Consider the following 11589-nt stretch of genomic DNA (forward strand, 5'->3'; position numbering starts at 1 on the left):
CAACAGCATTCAGGATTGCACAGTATACAAGGCTCGCTAGGCATGCAGTCTGTATGTATTAAGGATTAGCAATCTGGTTCTTCTTGCTTACCATAGTTCATTTGCATTTGTCTTTTATTACAGAAGTTTGTAGAGGCCATGTCATATGCACTATATGAACAAAAGTATCTGGACACGCCTTGATCTGGGGCTGTTTTTCATGGTTGGGCTTGGCCCCTTAGTTCCAAAGAAGGCCAACCTTAACGCACTGACATTCTAGATAATTCTGTGATTCCAACTTTGTGGCAACAGTTTTGGGAGGCCTTTTCCTGTTTCAGCATGACAATGCTCCCAGGCACACAGCAAGGTCCATATAGAAATGGTTTTGTCAAGATCAGTGTGGAAGAACGTGACTGCACAGAGCCCAGACCTCAACCCCATCCAACACCTTTGAGAATTAACTGGAAAGCCAACTGCACGCCAGGCCTGATCACCCAATCACTGCTCGACCTCACTAATGCTCTTCAGGCTGAATGGAAGCAAATCCCTGCAGCAATGCTCCAACATCTAGTATAAAGCTTTCCCTGAAGAGTGGAGGTTGTTATAGCAGAAATGGGTGGACCAACTACATGTTAACGCCCATAATTGTGGATGAGATTTTGTTGGATGTGAGGTGTTATGTTATTGTGTTGCACACACACACACACAGACACACTAAAACAAACGTGCACACACACACACACGTACAGAAACATAAAAATCTAGATCCTTGGTTCCCTAACCATCCCCAGATCCTAACACTTTTACCTTTAGTGCAGGGTGCTTTGGTTCTTCATTCTGTAATTTTGTGATGTTTGCCCAGAGGGAGGATGGATTGCCCCCAGTGTCGCAGGCAATGTGGGAAGAATGACAAGTTCTGCAGTGAATGCGGCTGCAGACTGTGCTCTGCAAGGACACCTGTCACAGGTAAGGCCAGCAAGCTGGTTAGTACTAGGTCCCATAATTCCATTTTCAGATCATTTAGCTAGCTAGCATTAGTCCAGCTTACTAAATTAGTACTAGCAGTAGCATTTACTTGAAGCTCAACTTAATAGCTATTTATCTAGATAGCTGCCCCAAGTGAAAAAATAGTATACTTAAGTGTATTAAAATACAATTTAAGTATACAAAAATGTATCAAATGTACTTATAGTTTTTGTACTTAATTTAAAGTATGCTTTTTAAAAGTGTATTTCCAAATATATGACATTAGCTTGTTCTTCAGTGTACTAAAAATAATCATAATAAATCACATATACCTATAGTGGTGTTTTAGTGTACTTATAAAATATATTCTTTGGTTTAAGTTGTGCTTTTGTTTACTTCATAAAGTATATTATATCACATGTATTTATAGTGGTATTTTAGTGGAGACTTGTAAAATAATACTTTATTCTCATTCCTGGATAGCATACTACAAGTGTACTTTCTTACAGTCTACTTTAACTTCACTTGCCGAAAAGTGTATTGTAGTATACTTACAAAAAGTGCACTTTAATTGAATCCTGGCAATTTATACTAACGGTATACTTACTGAAGGTATAGTTTAATTTCATTATTTGAACGTGTATTTTAGTATCCTTTTGAAAGTTTACTTTATGATTTTATTGAATCACAATTGAAACTTTCAAAAGTCACATGCCAGCGTGACACCCCTGGGAGGGAGGTGTGGCAGTGCTGGGCAACACCGTTGTCTGTCGCATGGAGGGAGAAAGAGCGCACCCACACCAACATGTAATATAATAAACGCCATCTTCACCCTTCCCCCTCACGCATTCCAGGCAAAAACACTAATCTGAAATAACAAGCTAAAATAACAAAGACAAAAGAAAGTAAAACAGAGCAACAACTATTTAAGTTCCCCGCTCTGTAGCTGGACTGCTTTCCAGCAGACCAGCTCCTCCGACTTTTCAGTGGCTGATTACTTTTCTCCATCTTATTAAAAGAAACAAAACTGAAATTAAATGCAACTCCAATAAAGAAACTCGCTCTCGGTGTTAGCTCCCAGTCTCTGCCCCAAACGGTGGAGAGCAGCACACCTTTAAGCACCTGAGCTGATTGGCTAACGCAGCCCAGGTGCGTGTGCTCCCTCCACCAGCCGGCGCAGCCGAGACCAATCCGCCTCTCTGGCGGACCGAATGCCACAGTTACTGAAGTGCACTTACAATTAATGAAATGGAAGTATACTTTCAGTTAGTATACTATTGAAACTTTGTTTCCATCTTTTCTATCACCTATACAGGTGAAGTTATCCACTGCAGAGCCCTGTTGCCATGTTTAATTATATTGTTTTTTGTTTTAATATTTGTATTGCTATTTTGTCTTTATTCATCAATCATTGTTCTTATGTATTTCATTGTATAAGTATATGTATATTCTTTAAGTTATTCCTTTGAGCAGAATAAAGTTGTGTGTTTTCTCCTATGAAAGTGTATTTGTAATGGAACACAACACACACAGAGTGTATTAAACGGTGTTCAACGGTTAACATTCACAACTGACTGCCATGGCGGTGGCAGTTTTACCAAGGCTGACTGCTGGGACTATATACCAGCAGGAATCCCTGCAATATTTTATAATAGCCTTAATTAAATTACTCAAATGTTTAATGTTATAACTGCAGGTCTTTGGAAAGATATTTTGAGCTAGCGGTTAATCCTGTGTAGTGGGATCTGCCTACATTCTGACTACTGCTCTTCCATTTGCTGTATTAGACTCTGACCAACAGGAAGGGCCTGAGCAGCCAATCAGTGAGAACCATGTCCACTCTGATGACCACACCCACTCCACAAGCCATGGCCCCACCCCTGACACTCACCCTTTCGAAGATGAGGCAGAGGTACACCCCGGCTAGACAGTCAGACTGCATTTCTCTACAGGGTCATTTATAATTTGAAAATCGCTTTGAATTACTCAAGGTCAATAATTCACAGCAGTTTGAATCTCAAGGAAATTAACATGTCAGGGATGGTTAGACTGTATTGATTTGAATCACATGAATAGCTGCTATGCTTACAATGGAGCAATAGTTCATTGTAAGCATTGTGTGCATTGACAATGCATATCTAAGATGACATTTCTGAAGATAAAGTGTCTACTAGTACTAGACGGAAAGGCAGTAACAACAATTAGACTAACAAAAACCTGGTGTCAAGTCATGTCACTTGTAGTTTCATTACGCTATATTAAACTACACTTGTAGTTTCACACGCTATATTAAGATAGTACTCTGCCTACACTGGCAGTTGCGCAATGCATGTACATTCCCCTGTCTGTTACACACACAGGGGTGTGTACAGACATGTATAAAATTCCAAGATTACAATGTGAAGGATTCTTATTGTGTATATGAAAAAATGCACTATTATAAAAAAATAAATACATCATAATATTGATTCAAATTAGATAGCCACAGTAATGACTAATAAAACTGGCAAATTAATTGATAAATCATGCCAATACATATCAGTATTTAAACAGATTTGTGAGTTTGACCATGTCTATCAAGACCATCCAGATCAAATATCTGAACTCTGGTTAAATGTTTTTTTGTGCCACATCATTACAAGACTGTTAAAGTTCAGCAAAATATCACTTCAACTTTTTTATTTGTTAAACGCTGGTGCAATCGCTGATATGTTCTTCATTCGCACAATCACGTGACGTACGTACCTGATTGGACAAAACATTGGGCGATATCAGAGGCAGAGGGTCACCTGGCCAAGGACCACGTACCTGTCCCTGGGCAAAGGGGAACGGTGACGTGTCCCTCCAGGCTGCCACAAGCATCTGCGATCTCTGGGCATATCCGCTGAAGCTCACCCTGATACAGTGGATCTCAGGGGACCCATACTGTTGTGGCGCTCAATGCACCGAAAATTAACATTTAAAAAACTCAACAGCAGCGTCTTTTCCAAATATGCCATGATTACTCAAGAACATCCAGAGTTTTATTTGTGCATGGTTCCATCGAGAACTACTACTGAAGTACGCCAACTGTGGGTATCCGAGTCTCATGCAGGCCGACCAGTATGAAACTTGAGTCGCAGTGATGTGATGTTCTTGGAATGCGATTGTTTGTAGTTTCAGTTTAGGAACTTACCTTTATTAAATCGCAAAACAGCTTTGAAATTCATTGTTGAGATGGTAATGGGTATTAAAAGCCAGAGTGACTTGGTAAGCACAATTTCACCTAAAAATGTAATTAATGCATGCTTCCACTTACTCAGAGTACTATGCTGTGAAGGTCCAATAATTAAAAGCCAAATCAAAACCGACACAAGACTGACAAAATACAAATAAATTGCCTGTGATGTTGTTTCATTGAAGGAAACTGAAGACTCAAAGGAAATCGCAAGACTGGCGAAAGATGAGACCACCAGTAAAGGTAAAGACCATGAAAAGACCTCTGGAAAAATGTGTTTTAATAACTGCTTTTCATACATACTTGGATGAGAGACCTCCGGGGATAACAAAATTGCTGCAGGAAGAGGTGCCGGTGAGCCAGTAAGGCGCACTCCCCCCACTGGACCAAACAGAAATCCAGTGTTCCAGCACAGTGATAGAGCACAGTGTGGGAGAAGGGGTCCTGGTTCTGGCCCGATTCCCACAAAGAAATCCCTTCATCTCACCACCTAATTGAACACTATGTCTGGCCAGCTACACAACACCTGACATTTTCCATTCACTCTAATTCCCCGGGTTGCCTCAGTAGAAGAGAACTGAGTCCACAGGTGACTTACCTGGTGAGGGTCAGGGTCTAGTGCTGTAGCAGCAGTGCTTTTTGAGCTCATGAGAGACTCAATGAAAGAATTTATTTTCTGTGACCCTAAAAATCTTCTGTGATCTAAAATGTTTCTAGCTTGTCAAATAAACTGTGGCACCATGCAAGGCACCATGCAAACGTATGGGCGGGTCCCACTGTCTGGGTGAAATCTTGACTACGCCAGTGCCAACTGTGGCCGGTAGCCTCACAGGTCCGTAATCGCCAGGAGCTTCGCCCAGTGTCAGAGGTGTTTAGATTTGCAGTCGCTGTGTTATGCTAAGGCTGGCCTGCCTAAGAGAGGATTCAGTCTGCCAGGATCTGTAATGCTTTTTTGGTATGTGTGTTGCATTTTTTACTTTTTACATTGTAGTCACAAGTAGATTAATTAAACCTTATATAATTATCATGGACTTTTTTTAGGTACTTTCACTACATTAAATGCTTGCAGGCTAAGAGAAATGATAAATTTCACTCTCCATTCTCTCCATCACTGCAGTCCTTTCAAACGGCATCTGCAGCAAGACCAGCTCAACATCCATACAAACAAGTGAGTGACCAAAACGTACACAATAGGGAATGCATATTCATAATGCATATATATTTTCACTTGTCGTGTAATTTCTCAAAAAATGGGACTATGACAAAACCATTTTCTGGTGATTTCTATTATTAGAGTATTTATTATCAATATTATGTGGTTTTGTGGATTGTGACTTTTAATAGATTACTGTACATACATGTACTAATGCAGCCCCAATGAGAGGAACCAGTCTGGATAAGCTGTTGAGTGACTTGGGACTGGAACACCACCTGAAGAACAAGCTGACTCTGAGCAAGGTGCTGGAGATTGATGGAGAGACTTTAACTGATGAAAGCAGCCAGTCTCTGAAATCTCTGCCGTGGTCTTTCCTGAGGAGGTTGATGACGGTGAATGTGATCGCTAGGAATATGAGGTGCACCTCAAAACAGGACATTACTTCCCAAAACCTTGACAGCTTAATGGACACCCTGTGCAATCAGCAGGGCCACAGCAACAGAGTCAACCCCCTGGACCTCATAACTGCTGTGTTTCTCTGCTCAGATGGCTGTCTTCAGCAGGAGATGGTTTTGAAAATGTCCATGTGCCAGTTCTCTGTGCCTCTGCTCCTTCCTAAGTGTGATACACAGCAGTGCACTTTAATGCTCTGGGCCATGAGGGGTATTGTGAAAACGTTCAAGCCGCACTCTTTGACAGACCCAAGCGGGTTTGTAGAGGAGAACATTGTTCTCTCTGAGCTCCCCCTGGTCTCTTTTGTGAGGCTGGGAAACAGCAGCTTGTCCAAGTCTCAGATTCTGAACCAAGTTCTCAGCAACCCTCAGCAGTACCACGACACCTTTGTTCACAGAAACATGGAGTGCGGTGACACCACAAGGAGGATTTCCAATGGGCTGGTGGAGATCAGCTGGTATCTGCCCAGTGGGAACAGAAGCATTGACATCTTCTCTGAGCCACTGGCTATAGCTAACCTCCGCGGGGACCTCAGTGACTTTGAAACTCAATATGCTTTCCTCTGCCACGATTCTGCTGCCATATTTGTGTTCTGTGATGATTTTGGGTCAGAATGCAAATTTCTAGTCTCCCAGCACCTTAAGGCTCATTGGTTCTTGATCATCAATTCACAGAGCAAGAGCTTCAATAAGGACGACTTCAGGAGATTCGTTTCTGAGTTAAAACTAAAACCCAGTAACATCATCATAAAGGGTCCACAGATGAACGATGCAGATTTCCTCACTAACCTGCGTTCGGCTATCAGTGGAATTTTGAAGGGGAACATGGTCAAGTTGAGTGTTGAAGGGATGTCCGCTGTTGCCCATGAGTTTGGGATCCAGGTTGATGAAGATTATACCGACTGTCAGAAGGGCAAGGAGAAGGCCGATGCAATCACAGAAAGGATTTCTGATATACCAAGCTTCAAGGAGAAAGAGCTGCCCTTGCAAGGGAGTGCATGGAAACAGCTGGCCAAACTGGAAAAGGAAGAGTGCAGGATGAAAAATGCTGGGAACAAAAACATAGAAGAGTACAGGAATGAGCTTGCAGATCAGAAGCAGCAGCTCAGAGCACAGCAGAGGGCTCACAACATCTCAGAGTCTATGTCCCGTTTCATCTCCGCGATGTCCAGTTCCACAGAGGAGCGCAAGTATTTCCTCAAGTGGATGAGGATCAACCTGGACAACCTGTCATGCAAAACCCTTTCACTCCTTCAGGCCGAGTACAAGAAACACTGTCAGAATGACTCCGAAAACAAGAAGCTCATTATGGAGTTAGGCAAGAAAATCTCCAGGTGCTCCTTGGGGATGGAGAACTTCCTGCGGGAAATGGGTCAGCTGTACGAGTCGGCCTGCTCACTCCCTGAAGGCCCCACCCCTCAGATTCAGAACCTGCCACGTCTGGCTGCCGAGCTGCTGCAGGAAGGCTTTCCTCTGGAGCTGGTGGATGGAGATGCATTCAACATTCCTCTGCAGTGGGTGACTCAGGTTCTGAAGGAACTCCATCAACTAACACAGTATAAAAGTAAGATCCGGGTGGTCACTGTACTGGGGGTGCAGAGCACTGGGAAGTCCACCCTCCTGAACACCATGTTTGGAGTCCACTTTGCAATCAGCAGTGGAAGGTGCACAACAGGGGCCTTCATGGTTCTCATCAGAGTAAAAGAGGATTTTAAAGAGCAGCTTGGATGTGATTACATCATGGTTATTGACACTGAAGGGTTGAAGTCACCAGAGTTGACCCAGTTGGATGACAGTTATGAGCATGATAATGAACTGGCCACTCTGGTGGTGGGGCTGAGTGACATGACAGTCATCAACATCGCCATGGAGAACTGCACAGAGATGAAGGACATCCTGCAGATTGTGGTGCATGCCTTCCTGCGCATGAAAGAAGTTGGGAGAAAACCCTGCTGTCAGTTTGTGCACCAGAATGTCGCAGATGTCTCAGCCCAGGACAAGAACCTGAGAGACAAGAAGCTTCTGCTGGAGCAGCTGAATGAGATGACCCAAGTAGCAGCCAAGATGGAAAAAAGGGGAAACAACAAAACATTTACTGATGTCATGGAGTACGATCCAGAGAGAAACACCTGGTACATCCCTGGGCTCTGGCATGGCATCCCTCCCATGGCACCGGTGAATGCTGGCTACAGTGAGTCTGTGAATCTGCTCCAGAGGAGTGTGATTGAGCATTTTAAGGAACACAAATCTGGAAAGAGCTCACCACACACATTCAATGAGTTTCTTGAATGGACCAGGAGTTTGTGGAGCGCAGTGAAGTATGAGAACTTCATCTTCAGTTTCCGCAACAGCCTGGTGGCTGATGCTTATACTCAGCTTTGCACTGAGTTCAACAATTGGGAGTGGGCCTTCAGGAAGAGCATGTACTCCTGGTTAACCCAAGCTGAGACAAAGATGTCCAACTTTGGCACAATAGCAACACAGATTCAGCCATCCTCCAATGTAAATGACTTACTGAGCAGCCTGAAAAGTGAGGCCTCCCTAGAACTCACTAAAGGGGAAAAGCTAATTTTGGACAATCTCATGGAATTCTATGATAGACCAGAGGGACACGTTCACTTGGTAGAGAAGTACAAGGCAGACTTCATCAATGCAGCCAAAGCCATCCGGAGGGAGACAGAGAACTCTGTGAATAACAAGCTTGAGGCAGCTGTGGAGATTAGAAAGGGTATGTTCAGGTTAGAGAGCATCAAGAAAAATCACACAGCCACAATGGAACAAAAGGTGCTGGATCTGGTTGAGAAATGCAAGAAAAGTAAAGAGCCATCGGATCAAAAGCTAGAGAAAGAATTTGGAAACATGTGGAATGAGACTGTGGCCGAATTGCAGTTCCCTGGCCTGGAAAACCGAGACATTGTCCAAGATATCCAACACCAGCTGTGGGTTAACTTAAGCAGAGAAGGTCCTGCAGTACATGAAATGCTGTCCAGTGTGGGGAACTTGTCTGAATGTGGAAGAGAGCCATTCTTCCAAGTGAAAGGTAAGCCAGAGGGAGTGTTTAAAAAGTTAGGGAACAAATTATTTGAAGATGAACAGTTGAAGACGCAAAAGATGGTGGATCACGTCATAGATTGCAGCAGGCAGTTTGTGGAAGAGAAAGTGAGAACAAGGTCTGATTACCATAGCACATACATCACAGACCTGCTTCGCATGGTAGATGAAAACCTAGACAGACACAGGGATCTGGAAACAAGTGCTGAAGTTCAAGCCAGTCTGAAGATCCACATCTGTGGACATGCAGCACGGGAGTTTCAAAAAATGCATTTGAATTTTATCCATACAAATGATCCCCGTCACTGTCTGGAGCAGTTCAAGGAACAGTACTGCACTGACTTTAAGGATCTGTTCAGTAAAAGAGACCAGTGTCAGAAGAAAGCAGAGGAGTTCACCTACAGCTGTCTTGCACCTGCAGTGAAGGAATACATCACCAAGTCTCTGGGCCCTGACCTTGTGGATGATGTGTTGACAGGGCAGAAAGGCATTGATTTCAGCACTCGATCCTTCTTCCAGTTCTCAATCCTCAAGCAGCTGCTTTCAGGTGATAACTTTAAGGACTTTTTGAATTATGTAAGAAACTACAAGAACTTTGTGCAGGGCTGGATATTTGAGCAGATGATACAGCAGTTCACAGAGGGGGATGGTCTCAGGAACATCAAGAACAAGCATCTGAAGGTGATGGTTCAACGATTAAAGGAAGCCATTAAGAATGCAGAGATGAAGGCCAATGAAAGAGTGACAGAAAGGGGTGAGGAGGACCAGAACATTCAGCAGTTCATTCAGGATATCTGTAGTGATCTACAGGAGCTTGCCATCCCCAAAGACCCCCTCAGAGCCATCCTGACCTTAAACACTGCCAAGCCAGAAGACTTTTCCCAGTGTCTGAAGGTGCTTGTGGATGAAATGGAGCAGTCCATTGATGCAGAATTTCAGAGAGGTGGAGATGTGAGAACCAGGCTGACTTCACTGCCCTTTCAGCCACAGAAGGAGCTGTTTAACAGGGTGTTTGGCTGTGGGAGGCAGTGTCCCTTCTGCATGACCCCGTGTGAAGCAGGCGGCAAGAACCACACAGAGCACTTTGCTTCCATTCACCGTCCTCAGGGGACCGGGGCAACAAAATATGTGCTCTCTTGTAAACTATCGAGTGATATCTGCTCCTCTTGTGTTGCCAGTGAAGCACAATTCAGGTCAACAGAAACAAAGTGGAGATATCATCCATGCAAGGACTATCACAGCATTTACCCTGACTGGCGCATTCAGCCTGACACCAGCATCCAGGCCTCAGACTACTGGAAGTATGTCTTCAACAGGTTTAATGAGCAGTTTGCCAAGGTATATGAAGCTGAGCCTACAGACATTCCCCCCCTTTGGAGAGATGTAACCCAAGACCAAGCCATGAAAAGCCTGAAGGAATCCTTCCAAATGAAAACAGGAGATTAAATGGGTCTTACAGTCAGTTGGCTTGAATAATGATACCGAGTTGTATTAATACCCATTAGCCTGCTTAAAATTCATAATGGTCAAGCACACAAGAGCCCCAGCCAAGCTGCATGGTATGAAAGAACTGCAGGTATTTTTCATGACAAATAAAACACACTTCATTTTAAAAAGGAAGATTAAATAAAAAAGAGTGAGAATTTCCAAATTACTGATAAAGAGATTCCTGCATTACTGCAGCCTTGCATTTTCTCTAGTAGGACAGACAATCCCACCAGTCAGTCATTATAATTATTAAATCATATACATACTATAAAGTGGTATTACCTCTATCATGAGGTATGCAGCACTTATCTATACACACAATTTATTTGGGTTAGCATGGCTGAGCTTTGTCCATTATTTCATTCCTGTGGATTCATACTCTGGGACAGGAAATTAATTGTATCAACAGGAACTATTGAAAGCCCTTCTCATCCTGGAGCCAGCACACCATGCTCCTTTCACAGAGGAGGATGTCTGCCGGCAGTTGACCTGGTGCAAACCAGGCCAGGCCCCAGGGCCAGTTGGCATCCAGGCAAGGGTACTCAAGAACATGTGCCATGGAGCTCTTTCCAGTTCTCCACTCCATCTTCTGGGAATCATACAGGACTGCTAGAGTACCTGTCCTGTGGAAAACATCCACCATCATACCGGTACCCAGGAAATCCCGCCCCTCAGTACTCAGTCCCTACCGGCCAGTTGTTCTCACCACAAGCACAATGAAGTGCCTGGAAAAACTATTGCTTCACATCATACTTCCAGTTGTTGGACCGCAGTTCACCTGCAAGCCCAAGTGGGGGACTGAGGATGCTGTGGCCTGCCTCCTTAATTTCCTCCTACAGCACCTAGAAGCACCGGGCGCCTTCGCCAGAATCCCCTTCATCGACTTCAGTTCTGCATTCAGTACCACTGATGCAGTACCCAGATGATCAGGAAACTTCACCAGCTCAGTGTTGCACCCCTCCTCACCCACTGGATGAACAGCCTCATCGGTGACAGATCACGATCTGTAAGACTATCCTCAACTTCCTCAACTATCATCACTAACACTGGAGTCCCATAAGGTTGTGTCCTGAGCCCCTTCTTGTACCCCCTCTGCACTAATGACTGTCAGCCCCTCACCCATCACTACATATTTCATATATTCAGACGATGCTTAATGACAGTAAGTCTGTTTCAGCCTGTAAGCATTCCATTTCCTGTTTCACACAATGGTGCAAAAACGACAGCCTGCAGCTAAATGTCACAAAGACAAAAGAAGTACTTATCGGTACACCCTGCAC

The 11589-nt window shown here is 43.8% G+C and overlaps 1 protein-coding gene across 1 annotated transcript; it reads left to right on the plus strand.

Moving 5' to 3' along the window:
• Window positions 1-812: 812 nt before the first annotated feature.
• Window positions 813-10443, plus strand: LOC118231626 (interferon-induced very large GTPase 1-like). Its single transcript, XM_035425646.1, has 5 exons — window positions 813-945; window positions 2733-2857; window positions 4348-4405; window positions 5280-5330; window positions 5535-10443. Exons 1-5 carry the CDS (start codon window positions 849-851, stop codon window positions 10265-10267), a joined length of 5064 nt encoding a protein of 1687 aa, XP_035281537.1. The 5' UTR covers window positions 813-848; the 3' UTR covers window positions 10268-10443.
• Window positions 10444-11589: the final 1146 nt, after the last annotated feature.

Source organism: Anguilla anguilla, chromosome 7 (genome assembly GCF_013347855.1).
Source record: "Anguilla anguilla isolate fAngAng1 chromosome 7, fAngAng1.pri, whole genome shotgun sequence".
NCBI lineage: Eukaryota > Metazoa > Chordata > Actinopteri > Anguilliformes > Anguillidae > Anguilla > Anguilla anguilla.